Consider the following 17,564-nt stretch of genomic DNA (forward strand, 5'->3'; position numbering starts at 1 on the left):
CCAATGAAATTTCCGAACGGAAACAAAAAAACCTCACCTGTGTTCTGAGCTGCACGGCATCGAGAGAAAAACTTCCACCGGTGGTGATTTTTAAACGCACAACGATGCCAAAAGAAACTCCCTAGAGCAATAGTTGTGAAAGGAAGGAGGAAGACAGTGAACAATGACTTACTTGGTCGGCTACTGTTTAGATACAAGCCGTTGTAACGTGTTGAGTCTGGGTGAAGGGAGAGCTCGCTAACTCCAGTTGCAACAGAAATCATATAAGCACAGACAGGTTTCCAAAACTCGTGCTTTTTTATTTTTCTCGGCAAATGCGGTGGCAGGCTATTCCCAAAATGCCGCTCTGCTCTTAAAGGAGCTGCAACATATTTTACCTGTTACACCGTGTAACAGACACTGTCTTTCGTTAAAGCCTGTGTAAAGTTCATTAGTTTCAGTGTAGACACCTGTGGTTTATAGACATATAATGCGGCTTATATATGGGTGCGCTTAATAGTCCGGAAATGACGGTATAGGCTACAAAAGAAATTAATACGCTATCTATCAAATGTATAGGCTTCAAAAAAATGTATATGCTATCCAATAAATGTATAGGCTGTCTAATAAATGTATAGGCTATCTAATAAATGTATGGCCTATCTAATAAATGAAAAGTCTGCAGACTTTGTGCTGCAGAATGTTACCATATGCCAAACTCATTACAAAGCAATTCAGTATATCTTTAAACTGAATCCCACTCCCCTCATTTGCCCATCACGAACCTCTATAGAAAAGTGGAGTCTTACATTTTCGGCATTAGTCCACCTTTATTTTCAGTAGGTACTCTGTCTCTGAGAAAGCATCTGTAGAATGTATGCTATGCTGTAATGTTCTCTGTGATCTCCCTTAGTATAAGAAACATACTGCAGGGAGCTGAAGTGAGGGGTTTACAATGGTTCACTCGTGACTCATTTGTGATTTTATGGATGTTTTTTCTTCTGATTTTAAAACTGGGAATGCAGGAGCCGTTTCTGAAATGCACTATAAAGCATGCATCTCTCTCTCTTGGTCTCTCTATGCAAATTATTTATTGTAAAATCTACACCGCAAAATCATCTTTCTCCCAAGATAATCCATTATATGTGGCCTCACATTACGGGTTGGATGATATATCAGCAAAACAAGATACTGTGATATTTAAACTGGTAATAGCATTTAGCCTATTGCTATAGTGGTATTGGTGTATAATCTAAAGAGAAGTCCTGGTTAGTGCAGTAATGAGCTCTACATAAGGTTAAACCTCTTCGTCAGCCTCCGCTAGGAAGATGAGTGATGACTCATGGGCATTTCCGCCATGTCCTTGGAATAATTACAGCTCAGCATATCAGAAGGTCAGTTCCCAATAGTTATAGGTGTTCCGTCTGTGGACTGTGTTTTAATCTTATTAGGAATTTTGAGTATTCACTCAAAAATGTAAAGCAGCATAATTTTTACTATAAGTAGCAAATTTTAAGTAATAGTAAATTTTTGGAAACGCTATTACAGTAATCCTCCGCCTTACCACGGCTTGAATCTCGTGCCCCCAGTTTTATCGCGGAATTGCATTTGCCACGTAACTACAGTAATTTGTTTGGCTGATTTTCCCGGTTTATCGCGTTCGCTCTTTTTATAGACACCTACACATTTTCATATGTTGTAACTTCACTTTTAAGATTCAAGAACTTATTGTCATGAGAAATCGGTCTTTTACACCATACGATTAAATTCTTACTTTGTGAATCGTCCACGGAGGAATGACATAAATAAAGATTTAAAGAAAACAGACAAAGACAAAAGACAAATTTATAATAGTGGGAATGACAGAAATATGTATATACAGTATGTATGTTTGCGCATTCGTTTCAATCAGCTGAATATCCGTTGTGCTTAAAAGTGAAGTCTTTGCAGTCCTTGCTAATGGTAACAATGGCTAATGGTAAAATTTACCTCGAGTTAAACCACAATACATTTTGGGGGCGGAGCTTCGTGCACGTAGATGATAATAGGGCGGCTTAATGAGATTTTAAAAAGTCTCATTGAGATGTATTTTTCCTCCGAAATCTTTTTTTTTCCTTCCTAAAAGACAACACAGTTTTTTGGTCATATTCACATTCCAAAGACACACAGTTTGAGAGACAAAATATTTAGAAGTAAATTATCAGGTAAATAGCCAATATTTATCATTAGCTAGAATGTTACATGCTACCTAGCCATTTTATTTTAGCTACAAAAATCAAGGTTAGTCTAATCTGGCATTAGCAAACAATACTGACTGAAGGTTAAATATACCAAGTTCATGTAAAAGTTACCTCAGCATGTGTTTTTAAATTAAACAGAGTTTGTGCCTTCTATGGAGGCAAAGCCAAGGTCACATTTGATGCATGTTTGCATATTCATGCTTACTGAAACACTGGAGTAGGACCTCATCTGCCATATTACAAATAGGCACAATAAATGATTTCTTTTACATTAATATGAATGAATGCTCAAGTAAAATGATTCAATCCTAAAATGAACCAGTTGAGTAGTTTAAATTGTATGGAATGTCAGCTGTATGTGGAAGAGTAGATAATGAGACCAAAGATCAAATTGATAAAATAAGAGTATTTTGTGCCTTGATCAATTTTGGGCTCACGTTACACCACTAAATTGACCTTTTGTGAGAGAAGGGGATGAGTGTTCACGGGGAATGCGTTTGCCGTTAGACTGAACATCTATTTATCTTTCTTCCTGTTTTTCTGTAATTGTACACGTTCTCTATTGCATTGTCTTAATTTGCATGTATCTTTATTGACTCTCTCTCTCTCTCTCTCTCTCTCTCTCTCTCTCTCTCTCTCTCTGACAGACTCCTCACTTTCTCCAATTCTTCCTGTCGGTGTTACTATTTTTTCCCTCTTTCTTTATTTGCCTTTCTTTTCTTTTTCTTTGGCTATCCTTTCTCTCTCACACACACACACACACACATATACACACACACACACACACACACACACACACACACACACACACACACACACACAAACAGCTGTGTGTTTAGGTACATGTCAGTTTATGTTGTCCGCTTGTGTGTACAGGTCTCTCAGGTGTAGCCCTCATATAATTTATGAGTGCTAAAAATATGGCATGGTTGTCATGGTGATAACCTTCTTCCTTTAGCATGAGAAATTGAACGATCAACAGGGCAGTTTGTTTCCTGTACATTTGGAATACATAGTGTGTAGTAATCCTGCATTATGGCCTCATGGACAGAGGAGTGGAGACTTTATTAAATGGGAAATGTCTAGGCTTACAAACAGGCAATATAGGATACACACATACAGTATCTCACAAAAGTTAGTACAACCCGCACATTTCGGCAACCATTTCATACCATTATATATCTTCTTAAGGGACAATACTATAGAAAGTTCGAAATATTAAAGAGTAGTCAATGTGCAGCTTGTATAGCAGTACAGATTTATTGTCCTCTGAAATATGTCTAAATATCTGGCAACAAAAGTGAGTACACCCTAACTGAACATGTCAAAACGTGTCCAAAGTGTTAATATTTTGTGTGAGCTCTATAATGACATCACAGAGCTGCTAAATGTTAGACACTTGGCGCTTCTCCACCTTTAGCTTGAGGATCCCTCACAGGCGCTCAATAGAGTTCAGGTCTGGAGACATACTTAGCCACTCCATCACCTTCACCTTCAGCAAGGCAGTTGTCATCTTGGTGGTGTGTTTGAGGTTGTTTTCATCGTGAACAGTTTCTGAAGGGAGGGCATCATGTTCTGCTTTAGAACGTCACAGTACATGTGGAATGCATGTTTCCCCTTAATGAACCGCAGCTCCTCAGTACCAGCAGCACTCATGCAGCCCCAGACCATGATGCTTCCACCACCATGATTGTCTGTGCAAGACAATTTTCTTGGTACTCCACGCATTGACTAAAATATATCCAAGTTTCATTTCTATAGTATTGTCTCTTGAGAAGATACTAAAATGGATGCCGAAATGTGAGGGGTGCACTTTCTTTTGTGAGATACTGTACCTCACATTCTGTCATTACTGTTTGACTTTATTGTGCAGGCAGGCTCTCTACAGCGTTTCCTCAGACAGCTCCATGACAGCTGTGTGAGAGATAATGAAAATGTATGAATACGGTATTTCTTTAAAACTGACCTTTCGTACCCTGTTTATATAGATGTAGAAATAATCCTTCTTAACCGTGTAGCAGGGGTTAATTACTTACACACTTTCTTTCAGTAACTGCTCTATATTAATTAGGATAGCCTTTTAGGTAGGACTTTTGATCGGAGGGATGTGAGGTCGATTCCCAAAGCTAGGGCTAGGGATAACAAGGCTTTTAACTGCTCAGTAAAATGAATTAGAATTAGAGTTAGTCACTCTGAATAAGGCAAAATGTTATAAATGTAGTATATATGGTACTATAGGTAGAGCTGGTAGAAACTGACTTTTAGTTTGACTAATTTGTATCCTGATATATAGTATATAATGTAATTTTATAGTGTTGCATTCAAAGAACACAAAAAATATATATTTTTTAATTCAAATATATGCTCCAGTATTAATTACTCAAGTTCTGAAATATTTTCATGATCTAATACCCAACTAACAAACGTTACCATGTCGTTTTCTAGATCAGCACCAATTTATTCAGAACTCTGCCTCCGAGTGACAACCCTGATTTTGACCCTGAAGAAGATGAGCCCACTCTGGAGGCCTCGTGGCCACACATGCAGGTACAGCAATGCTGAAAACAAACCTCCATTGTGCATCACTGACACTACCTGTCAGACTGCAAAAATCATTTTTTAGAGTTTATATTTATACATACCACGGCAATGTCCTATAAACACCTTCAGCTACCCAGGAACAGCAGTATGAAGAGGAAAGTGGTTAAGTTTGTTCTGAGGAATTGTCCTGTGTTGTTCTTCAGCAAGTGTTAAACAGCAAGAAATAAATTATAAATAAAAACCCACAAGAATCAGAGTGGACACAGATGATGTCATTTCCTGACCATATCTGTGATTTATTGTGTGTTTACAGTCTTTTCTTCTTTTTTTCGCAGCTGGTGTACGAGTTTTTCTTGCGTTTCTTAGAAAACCAGGATTTTCAGCCGAGCACTGCAAAACGCTACATCGATCAGAAGTTTGTGCTGCAGGTGTGTATACGAAGCCTCAAGTTATCTTGGTTGAACTAAGTGATTATGCTTCAGGAATATTAATGTGGTGGACTTTAGTTTACTGAGAACTGGATATAATTTGAATAGTCAGTTTTGTTGTTTTGTAGACAGAATTATATAACTCTTTTGTTCAGAAAAGTATGATTCATTTTCTAATTAAAAATAAAGTGGCCTGCTTTAGCGCTCTGACCTTGACCCTATTAAACATCTTTGGGATGAATTCGATGCCCTTCACCCTACATCAGGACTTGACTTTAATAAAAACCTTTGTGGCTGAATGACCACAAATCACCACAATCAAACTCCAAAATCTAGTGGAAAATCTAGTGCTGGCTATTCCCAGGTCAGCGACTTCCTGCCGCAAGGCTGAGGAGTCTCCCACTTTTATGAGGCGTTGCAAGGGTCTGGCCGGAATTCCTCTTCCGCATTCCTGTAGTGAGAGACGATAGGGGAGAGATCCACTATTAGTCGGGAAACAAAGGTTCTCCACCTCACTGTCCTCCCGGCAGCCTTTTATAGGCACTGCCGGCCTTGAAGACAGCGAGGAGCCACTACTCTAATTGAGCTCCAGCTGTGTCTCTTCATGACGCCATGCCTCCTTGTCCTCCATGTTGGGCTGCGCCGCCTTAGCAGCGTCCTTCCTATATTACATTTGCGGCATTTAGCAAACACCCTTATCCAGAGCGACGTATAAAAGTTATTTGAGTCTCTAGCAATGAGGCGAGATTAAAACGGGGTTTATCGGTAGGAGAACGCTGAGGACGGAGCCACCATAAAGGAGGCAAAGTGGAAGGCCAAGGTTCATGGATGTGGTGAGGGAAGATGCAGGTAGTTGTGTTGAAAGAGGCAGATATAAAGGACAGAGTGGTGTGGAGACAGATAATCCGTGGTGGCGACCCCTAATGGCATCCGCTGAAAGAAGATGTACTCTGTACATACTGTACATATTAAATGGATTCTGCACCCCAAAAGGTTAGTGTTTAGTGGAAACTGCATATATCCTGTTACAAACATTTGTTAGGAAGACCAGACTATCCAGCTGGAGTTTTGTTGCTCTCCTGAGGGATTCCCTCTGTTCGTCTCAAAAGTGTATGATTCCCCTGTGAGAATGCAGGCCTGGCTCGGCCAGAGCCGAAAGCTGGAGGTGACGAGCGAGTTTCCATGATGCGAGAGCTTCCCGCCAGAGCTTTAAATAGCTCACTAATGTTTACTTGGCAGGAAGACGAGAGCGAGTGGTGCGGTCAGATAGTGAGGAAGAGAAAGACTGGTTTAGGAAGATTAGCAAAAAAAAGTGTGTGTGAAAAGGGAAAATCTTTGAAGCCCAATATTCCACATAACTGCCACAATTTTTTTTGTATAAGCTGTGACCTAAGGCTTATATTATTTATAAGAATTATTAAACAATAACTAGCAGGGATCTTGTTTAATTTGTGATTAAGGCTCTAGGGAACTTATTGTAAATCCGTGATTGCTTGCTAATGAGGTTAATGCTGCTCGTTTTTGGCACAACCTGCAGTAACCTACACAATTTAACAGAAATTTTAAAGTATGTCGTTCAAACTTTTCTTGTTTCCATATAAAGTGAGTGGGACTTTCTGAATCTGAACACTGGTGTCACTCATGCCTCCCACAGAGCTTCATGCATTCCTGTTTAATTTGAAGTTTGCTGATTGTGTAACACGAAACACTCTGAGTCAGACCTTTACAGTATATTTTCTGCAGATAGAAGGCTTTTTAAATATGCACCATCGGTAAATATGAGCAAAGAGGACCATGGAAAATGGTCTTTATTGTTTAACCTTTTGATTGTTTGTTCAAAGAATTTGCATAAATGCTCTGCTCTCTGGAACTACTGCATACACAACACAGTTTTAGCAAAAAATATTATACGTATAAATGTGACAATTATCCGCATACTTATAAGTTCATTTGAGTAAAATATATTTAAAGAATATTACCATTGATATTTTACATTTTAATAAATGTATTGTAAGTTTTACAACACCTGGGTAATTTAATACAGAAAAATGGCATCCATGATTTCCTTGTAAATTTGAGGTAACATGACTGTCTAATTCCCTTAGTCATTTATTACAGTGGGTAAGACCAAGTAATATTGTTGAGGTTTACAAAAATGGATAGTGGCTATAAGAAAATAGTAAAGGCATTGAAAAATCCCTATTTTCACCACCAGGGCAATAATTTAGAAATAAAAGTGTTTCTTTTTTTATTTTATTTCCACACACTGGTTTAAACCCCATAGAAAACATGTGGGGTGGACTGAAGAACAGAGTCCACCAGCAGTGATCAAGGAATTTGAATGATGAAGAGATTCTGGATGAGAAAATGGTCTCTGATCTTTTGCCATGTGTTCTCAGGCATTGTAGGGGAAGGGCTCAGCTGTTGGCGAAGGCCGGTAGCACAAAATATTGACCAAAAGGATGGCAATAATTGTAGCACACATTTTACTTTTTTATTGTTTTTTATTTTTATTTTATAAAACTGTGTTGTGTTTACAATCATTTGATATCCATTAAAGTATTTTTGTGGGGGTTTTTTTTAACTAATATAAAAAAGAAATATAAATAAAGAAAAATATTCACTGTCTTTACTAATAATGATACCATTAAATATTAGCAGAGGGTCTTCACATGAACAGAATGTGTTACCATCTTTCTTTTGAATATGGCTACTGCATTAGCTGCCATTGTTTCCTCCTTGCAAACAGTGATTTGTAATTTACAATTAGCTACTAATAATGTGTATTTCCTCTTCCCCCTTCTTTTTACCTGTCATTTTCTCTCTCACATTTTCTTGTTTTCTTTTCCCTTGTCTATTACTTCTTGTTTTTCTTGTTCTCATTTTTTTCTTTTTATCCTCTGCCCAATATTCTATACTCGACCTCATATCTCTTCCTCTCTCTGTATTTATGCCTTCAACTTTTTTATTATTTTCTCCCATGTCCTGTTTGCATGCTTTAATGTCTCTCTTTTTCTTTGTGTTTCTCTCTCTGGCTCGCCTACCATTCTTACTCTTTTATCCCTTTATCCCCCACCCCTTTACCCCCTACTCTGCCTCAGCTGTTAGAGTTGTTTGACACTGAAGACCCCCGGGAACGAGACTTCCTGAAAACCATCCTGCATCGCATCTATGGAAAATTCTTGGGGTTGCGTGCCTTTATCCGCAAGCAAATCAACAACATTTTCTTACGGTAAAGCTACACACTAAGAAAACACATGCATGGCACATAACAATTTTACTTTATAGAGAAACAGGCGCTGCACATGTTGCTTACATGGCTTGAGTTAACATGGGTGGTACCTTTTTGAATTGAAACAAAGTTTGGCTCTGTTAGAATCAACTTATATGGTGTTCGGTTTTATTTTATAGATTTCAAACAAATTTCCAGAAGCCTTTAAAACTGGAATTAGCAAATACACAGGCCACACCTTCTTTATTAGACAATTCTTTCCTTCATAACTGTGTGAGAAAAATAAAGACAACACTACCTTCATTGGGACTGACAGATACACAGGCCACACCACCTTCATAAGGACTGACAGATACACAGGCTACACCTCCTTTATTAGAACTGACAGACACAGAGGCCACACCTTCTCTATTAGGATTGACAGATACACAGCCGTGCGTGCGTGTGTGTGTGTGAGAGAGAGAGAGAGAGAGAGAGAGAGAGAGATAGATAGATAGATAGATAGATAGATAAGTATATCCTGCACTGTGACCTGTGTGTGTGTGTGTGTGTGTGTGTGTGTGTGTGAGTGAGAGAGAGAGAGAGAGAGAGAGAGAGAGAGAGAGAGAGAGATGAGTATATCCTGCACTGTGACCTGCAGTGTGTGTGTGTGTGTGTGTGAGAGAGAGAGAGAGAGAGAGAGAGAGAATAAGTATATCCTGCACTGTGACGTGTGTGTGTGTGTGTGTTTGTGTTTGAGAGAGAGAGAGAGATGAGTATATCCTGCAGTTGTGTGTGTGTGTGTGTGTGTGTGTGTGTGTGTGTGTGTGTGTGTGTGTGTGTGTGTTCTTAGATGTGTCCACTCTGACCATCTGTTGCATTGTTTAAAATAGAAATTTGTGTTGGAGTGTTCCAGCATTGTAAGTGTGCACAGTAAGGTACTCATTCACCCTCAGACCAAAATAGATCATCAGAATGATGAAGCCCTGTTTATTTATTTTCATCATGCTGATGCTCCTCTACCTTCACTAACTGTGCACATTCAGTTCTTTCTCATTGCAACAGCCATTTTTATTTTTTTTATTTTGGCTCTTGATGCTTTGACCTCTACATGAAACAGACTGTGATCAACGAGTATAAAAGATTCCTGATGTTCTCCACTATATATTATAAATGATGTATGTTAGAGCTAAGAGTTTTTATTTTTATTTACTCAGGTTCATCTATGAGACCGAGCATTTTAATGGAGTAGCTGAACTTCTGGAGATCCTGGGCAGGTCAGTTCATGCTCAAAATTTCAGCAAGAATAAACACAATTTCTAGGCATGTGTTGTTGAGATCCAATTATGGCATACCTCAGTATCCAACACACAATCTGGTGTTTTATGATTATATTTTTTCTTTTATATTATATTGTATTTAATATGGCTATTTAAAAAATGTCATAATAATACATCAGAGCATTCTATAAAATCATAAAGGGCAAGATTGATGTACAAATTTCTGTCTAAAAAGTAAGTGTATAGTGATTTTCTTTATTATTTTTTTTTAATACCGTTAATTTTATACATCATATACTATCACTATATAAAGGATCATGGAATCTTTTTTGACCTGTTGCCCTCTGACCTGTTTTACTTTTTAGTAAATGCTGGCTTTGTGTTATTTTTGGCTGAGGACTTCCCTGAGGATCTAAACCCACGTGGTTCTTTGTTCACTTTGTGTTCATTACTTTTGAAAAAAGAAAAATTTCAGACAAAACATGTTCTCTTAAGTCACCGTTCAGTCGATTTTAAAGCACACTTTTACAGTACGGTGTTGATTTGGATCCCTATTACTGTTTTAACAGACATAACAGTGCTGGATGCATCAAAAGATTGCACTGATGAATTATTTATTATTTCAGCTTTAATTAATAATAAATGATGTTTTTTTTTAAATAATTAATGTTTAATTTAGTATGAAACGGCAGCCATGGTGAGTACAGTATGAAATGCTGTAAATTGCTGCCACTTTATTAGGTATATCAACCTTTCAGTTTTGCTCCACTGAAATGGAGAACGTAATAAAAAATGATTTTTAAGGTTGTGTTTACACTTGCCATTTTTCTCCAACAGCCAGGGCACATTTTAGATTTAATCCTATAGCAGGAGGAACGTGGCTAACAAGGTCATCAATGTGTCCTTCACTTTGTCGTCCTTTAATTCACTCTGTGTCTAAAATGTTTTTTTGTTTTACTTATAGAAAAGCTTTAAATTTTGTTACATTAAAAAAATAATGTTAAATAAAAAAATGCATTTGTTAGTTAGCAAATGTAAGGAAATTTTATATTAGGTTGTGCTGCAGCTTGATTTTACTTTCTTCAAAGCTACAGTAAAGGCAATCAACAGCAGAGATAAACAAGTAACGATTGTAGCTTAATTACAGGTAATAGTAAAAAAAATCCTATGTAACCTCCAAGTTACAGTACAGATGGGCTCCCAATTGACTCTAGAATACTTTGGTATACAGAGGAGTTCATGGGCGATTTGGTGACAGCAAGTCATCATGGCTGCAAAATAAGTGTTTGGTTTTTGCCAAACGTGGTGCTGTGCATTATGCCCACATTTCTTCTTTGGTCTCATCTTTCCAAAAGATATTGCACCACACAAGTCTTGTCGTTTGTTCAGATGCATCTTTGCGAAACGATGTTGTGCTGCCGCTGATATTCTTTTTACTTAGAAGAGGTTTTCACCTGGAAACCCTTCCCAACAAAGCATACTGTACTTATTCAGGCTTTTTCTTAATTGTACCATCATTAACTTTTTTTGCAGCTTCTCTGATGATCTGGAGAGAATTTTGCTGGGATGTCCACTATTGGGAACATTGGCAGCTGTCTTTATTGTTTTCAACTTCTACCTCACTGTAGAATGATGGGCTTTAACTTGTTTGGAAATGGCCTTATAACCCTTTCTGATTGATGACAGATAAACGTTTTAACTGTTTTCACTAAGAAATTTCATTACGTTTTTTAAAGCACATTCACTATGGTACCATATGGTCTGTGGGGGTGCGTCCAAAATTCGTGCATTTTCGGAACTCGTGGAGGGTCTTAGAACGCAACCCCCGCGAGTTCCGGGGGACCACTGTAGTCTCAATAAAGATTTTTCTTGACAAGCTTCAAAGCCCTAATAGAAAGTAAATGTGTGTATTCACTATTTCTTCTCTCGCAGCATCATCAATGGATTTGCGTTGCCTCTGAAGGCTGAACACAGGCAGTTTCTGATGAAGGTGCTCATTCCGATGCACACTGCCAAAACCCTAGCGCTCTTTCACGCACAGGTACAGTGCAATGCAAGTGCAGAAAATGATATTTACACACACAATATATAAAGCAGCTTACTTTCTATATTTGTTACCATAATTATAGTTAGTGCTGTCCAGTTACATCATTTAGACATGCATTTCTTTCACTATTTAGACTTTAAGTTGTGCAATACATATTTAGAAAAAGCATTAGCAGGATTGACTGGACTGACTGAGTCACTGTTACTGGACAGCTTTTTTTTCCTCAGGCATGCTGTTCTGATTTATAAATACAGATGATATGAATTGTTCTATCTTTAGCTCTATTTCTTTCCTCCCTGTGCTGATGGGACAACAGCAACACTCAGTGGTACATTTAGTGGTATTTTATGAAAATTTTGGATCAGATGATGCCCTATGGTGTGGATTCAACATCCTAAAAACAGTTGATTGTATAGCTACACAGGTTTGGTTCCACAGCCCAGGAATCAAATAATTCCTGAGTAGATATTTAAATAAAGATATGTTCCAGTTCCTGAGTGGTGCCATGTCTTGTTATAATGAGATACATTTACATCCTGACGAGGCCACAGTTGTCTGTGGCCTGAGAATTTTACATAAGCATAATTTATCGCCTAAAATAACGCTAAACAATCATAATCATCTTTTATCTCATGTACACCCTGTGAGGCATGAGCCCTGATTTGAAGGAAAGCACATGGTTGTTTACATCCTCCCTGGTTGTTAGATCTTGTGTGATACAGGAAAGGTAGCTAGAGGGTATCTAAAATGCAAAAAAAATGTTCTTATGTTGTGGTGTGTTCTTTATTCTTTTCCAGTTGGCATACTGCGTGGTTCAGTTCTTGGAAAAGGACCCCACTCTTACAGAGCCGGTATGACATGACCTCCTACAGATCAGTACTGAATGTGTTTCTTCACTCCTGCTCCCGCATTTTAATACCATGTAGCATTTTAGCCAATTTTTATATTAGTACTCGTTCCATCAAGCCGAAGATCATTCAATCATAAGCTGTTCAGTTCTGATTCCTGGTCTTTGTTGACAAGCGTACGACCTGATGTGATCGTATACTGCTGTATCCCATCTGCCTCAGCATGTCGTAACATGCGCATTTTGAGATGCTTTTCTGCTCAGCGTGGTTGTTAAGAGTGATTATTGTTTTTTTTTTCAACAGAATTGTTTGCTATAAGGATGATGGTTTTGAATTGTAAAGACTCATATGGGTGAAAATCTTAGGAGCTAAGCAGTTCTGGGGGGACAGTACAGGAAAAGAAAAGAACAGGAGAGAAAAGCAGCATCATGAGTATTTCCTATGCAAGCTACAGATATAGATGGCACAGATATGCATTAGAGCAGCGGTCCCCAACCTTTTTTTTGTGCCACGGATGTAGGACAATATTTTCACGGATCGGCTTTTAAGATGTGGCGGATAAATACAACAAAATAAAATGATATGACCGGCATAAAAACTGGTCTGCGGCCCAGGGGTTGGGGACCACTGCATTAGAGCATACAGTACCTTCAGGTTGCTTCCTCCAGATCTCTTTGTATATGATTAATAACAGGTTTGTAAAATTCTTCAGAAAATCTAAGTAAAAATTTATGTTATGTAAAATATGTATTAAAGGTGCACTATATTCTCTAGAGGAGTAGAGCTGGGACACATATAGAGATTGTAGTTTTATTGCGCCAAATGTGGGAACACTGTAATCAGAGGATACGCATCTTCCCCATGCATTCACATTATATTTAACATGACACTGTGACCATCACTGCATTCAGGCTTGCTTGTGTTGATGCAGGTGATCCGGGGACTTCTGAAATTCTGGCCCAAGACCTGCAGCCAGAAAGAGGTAAGACTGAAAACCTCATTATGTCCTCTGTGCAGGTGAAAAAACAGACATTATTCCTTGGTCGTTTGGTTTTGTGTCTTTCAGTGGACTGTGAATTCCTTAAATGCAGTGAAAGTTTCGCTTTTGCGTGTAAACAGACATTGAAATGCTAGGAAAAGGAGCAATATATTCCAAATCAGGAAAGATTATGATTCTTCATTCTTCACATTGTAGAACATATTCGGTTTTTGCAGTGTGAAGGGCCTTTTCTAAGCCTTTTAAGAAACGCTGTGCTGTTCTCTGCTCGTATGTGTACTGTAGGTCATGTTCCTGGGTGAAATCGAGGAGATTCTGGACGTCATCGAGCCGACACAGTTTAAGAAGATTCAGGAACTGCTATTTAAACAGATCTCTAAGTGTGTCACGAGTCCTCATTTTCAGGTGAAAAAAACGATCCCAAAATGATCTCATCTATAGTCCATTTGTTCTTGCTCTTGTCACTTTCTGAACAGTAGAAATGTCAGCAGGCCAGAAATCGAATCTTCTAACCTTAGATTGACTCTAACATTGAAGTGATCCATTTTGTGGATTTTCTGTCACTCAGGTAGCAGAACGGTCACTGTACTTTTGGAACAACGAGTATATTTTGAGTCTGATTGAGGAGAACATAGACAAGATCCTGCCCATCATGTTCAACAGCCTGTACCGCATCTCAAAAGAGCACTGGAACCAGTAAGTGCTGTTTAATGACATATAGCATGCTAGCAGAAGTTTGAAACGTGTGTGATAAATAGAAGGTAGTGATCAGGGTTCGTTATATATGAGTAGCAAATATATTATTGCTATACAGCTCCAAGGACCATGTTTTGGCCCTGAGCTCAGGTCCCCTCTCTCTGCACAGTTTCTTTGCATTGCATTCCTCCAGCTTTTCAGTTTTTTTTCACCCATTTCCCAGAAAGATTGCGGTATGTGTACCGGCTATGATATACTAGGTGTAAATGAGTGTGTGATAGACTAGATGTAAATGAGTGTGTATGTGAATAGCAACCAGTCCATTACAGGACTGTCTCGATTGTTTTCCCACTTTATTCCCAGTGTTCCTGGGGTAAGCTCCAGATTCACTGCATCCCTGATCATGATAAAGCAGGGTCCGGAAAGTGATTGAGCTCCAGGACAGCAGGAAAGACAGTGTTATTCCACATAAATCCACAAGAGTGCGCTCTGAATCTGCAAAGCATTTAAAGCGATTGTTGAAAGAGATTAAAATTAGTTTAAAATTAAATTGCATACGAGTAGTTATGTACAGTAGTGTGATATTTATAAAGTGGTGTGTTGTTGTTGTTTTTTCTGACCACGCACCTACATTTATTTATTTTTATTTCCCTTTTCCCCTGCAGAACGATTGTAGCACTGGTGTACAATGTATTGAAAACTCTGATGGAGATGAACAGCAAACTGTTTGATGAGCTCACAGCCTCGTACAAAGCCGACAGACAACGGTGAGAGCGTGGGAGATGATCAGACTTTTTATTTCACAGATTAAAAGCCCAAAATGGAGTTTATCTAGACTAATGTATATGCTGGGGATGGACAATAATTAGAAATTATACTTAATTCAAAGTATAGATAAGGTTTTTGGAATATTCTCAAATCTAAAGGGAAGGAATCTATTTCAAATGTTCTCAAGACAGAGTAAAATACATTGGGAATACACTAAATAATACTTAAATATACACAGTATTGACAAAAGTATTGGGTCACCTGGTCATTAGTATGGTATGTGCTTTTTTGCACCTCGCATTCACAGTCCCAATTTGCTCTTTGATTTCCTTCACTCTTCTAAGAAGATGTTCCCTAGATTTTTGGAGTGTGCTTGTGGTCATTTGTGTTCATCAGCCACAAGGGTGTTAGTAAAGTCAGGTACTTATGTAGGTGAGGAGGCCTTGGGTGCAGTCAGTGTTCAAGGGAACACAAAATTGTATTATACTGCATCCTATAGAGTTGTGTGCCTCCAGCTTTGTGGAAACAGTTTGAAGAAGAACCACATATGGGAAAAGGTCAGGTGTCCCAATACTTTTGGCAATTATAGTGTAGTTAGTTTGCTCAGAATTCTAGGAACTGGCAGTATTTCCAGTATTGAAAGTCATGTGAAAACCAAACTGTCTTATCCATGCTACATCGAACAGTGTGGAGGAATGCATTATGGGTAATAAATTTGGACTCCGAAAACGACAGTAACATAGGCATGTGACATATCAAAGCACTCAGCTCAGTGGGGGCAGTTGCATGCTGCATATTATAGTGAAGTCACAAGCTCATTTACCACCAGAATGTGCAGAGACAAAAAAAAATACATCTTCATAGACATATAGGGTGAAAATCCTTTGCTGAGTGGGGACAGTAATGTAGCCACCTGACGTCACATGCTCATTAACCATTCAATTAATGCAAACACAAAACTTACTGCGTCATGGACATGACATATCAAAACGCTCTTTTCACCACAAATTACTTTTTGTAACTTGACATTTTCTGAAGAAACTATTTCTTCTTAGACACAAAGTATAATTTTCACACTTGCCCAAGACCTCAGCCATTCCTCCTATTGTAAATGTGGGTTGAGATTATGATCGGTGAACTGGGGCTGTGTTATAGTTCTTACTTTTCCATCCTTAGAGAGAAGAAGAAGGAGCAGGAGCGAGAGGAGCTGTGGAAGAGGTTAGACGAGCTGAAGATCTCCAAAAGCCAGAACAACAGCCACGGCCTTCTAAACTCCGAGAACAGCATCAATAACAACAACCAATCAGAGGAGCCGAACAGCTCAAACATGACCGCTACAGACAGCGTTAACACACACATACACAACACTGACCTCTGTGCCAAATGACACAGGACCAGCTGTGGGATTGAAACCAGCAGCACGTCTCAGAGATGTGGACGATTCAACAGAAAATGTGCTTTATAGATCTACATAGACCAACTTTATCTATTAAAAAAAAAAAAGAAATATTTTAGGTATGTAAGTCTATTTTTGGATGTTAAGTGCAGTCACGTTATTTCGTATATTCACTCACAGATAGACGTGTGCCGTCAAACACTGTAATGGTGGCTATTCCTGCGTTCCTTTGTGGAGCTGGCAGGTTTTGAGCAGTGTACTTGCTCAAAGATAAATCCTGTTTTAGGATTCGGCAGCATTAGGATGTTTTCTAAAGCTTCACCATTTAAAACAGAATGCACACTTCTTTAGTTTTTTCTACACAATTCTGTTCATCATCAATTAGAGATTAGGGAATCATAAGAATGCAGTATTGGGAGATGTGCAAGAGTATGTTCTTAATGTTGCACTGGATTTCTGTCGAGTGTGCATGCTGGTATGTACACATGGGCCTAAAAGAGAGAAACCGAATCAACAGTATAATGAGAATTTTATTGAAATGATCCATCAGTGTCAGTTGTGTGGGATATGGATAATGCAGTTAAATCAAAAAATATCCCATCAACATCCTCACTGTGCAACCATGTAGTTTCGATATGGTTTGTTTTATGGGGCGCAGATTAATGAGGTCGATTCGTATTGATGTTTATTGTATTTTGATTTTTGCGTTATACTGATGCCGGGTGTTTTCTTGAACCGAACGTTTTAAAGGAGCGGTTTATATTTTTTACGAGTTGTCTTCAAATCACAAAGAAAAAGTAAGTGAAATAAAGCCGCCTCCTTTCCCACAATTAACTTTCATCAACCCTATTCCTCTCTTGTTACAAGTACAAATGTTTTATTGGTTGTTGGGTTTTTTTGACGAGGGGTCAGAAGAGAAGAGTGGATAATTTTCCTCCTAGGAACATTTAAATAAAAACCTAAAACAATGAGCATTGAATGATTATGGGTCTAAATGATTTACTGTCAATTACAGTGACACGATCAAGTCCTGCTTTCTGTCAGGCATAAACTGTGTTGAAGTTCATGTGTTGAGTAAAGAATAAACCCCCTGGGTCATGCTGTTGTAGTGAAATAATAAATAACATGATTGA

At 38.4% G+C, this 17,564-nt stretch overlaps 1 protein-coding gene across 1 annotated transcript in view; it reads left to right on the forward strand.

The window, feature by feature from the left end:
* The window catches only part of ppp2r5a (protein phosphatase 2, regulatory subunit B', alpha isoform), a 37,889-nt gene extending 20,325 nt beyond the window's left edge, over positions 1-17,564 (forward strand). Inside the window, exons 3-13 of the mRNA XM_046836349.1 lie at positions 4,665-4,766; positions 5,096-5,188; positions 8,290-8,420; positions 9,617-9,676; positions 11,612-11,720; positions 12,524-12,577; positions 13,506-13,556; positions 13,857-13,976; positions 14,140-14,267; positions 14,933-15,034; positions 16,212-17,564. Coding sequence (XP_046692305.1) covers positions 4,665-4,766; positions 5,096-5,188; positions 8,290-8,420; positions 9,617-9,676; positions 11,612-11,720; positions 12,524-12,577; positions 13,506-13,556; positions 13,857-13,976; positions 14,140-14,267; positions 14,933-15,034; positions 16,212-16,422 — 1,161 coding nt within the window. The 3' untranslated portion in view covers positions 16,423-17,564. The remainder of the gene's footprint in view (positions 1-4,664; positions 4,767-5,095; positions 5,189-8,289; positions 8,421-9,616; positions 9,677-11,611; positions 11,721-12,523; positions 12,578-13,505; positions 13,557-13,856; positions 13,977-14,139; positions 14,268-14,932; positions 15,035-16,211) is intronic.

This window comes from Silurus meridionalis, chromosome 23 (assembly GCF_014805685.1).
Source record: "Silurus meridionalis isolate SWU-2019-XX chromosome 23, ASM1480568v1, whole genome shotgun sequence".
Lineage (NCBI taxonomy): Eukaryota > Metazoa > Chordata > Actinopteri > Siluriformes > Siluridae > Silurus > Silurus meridionalis.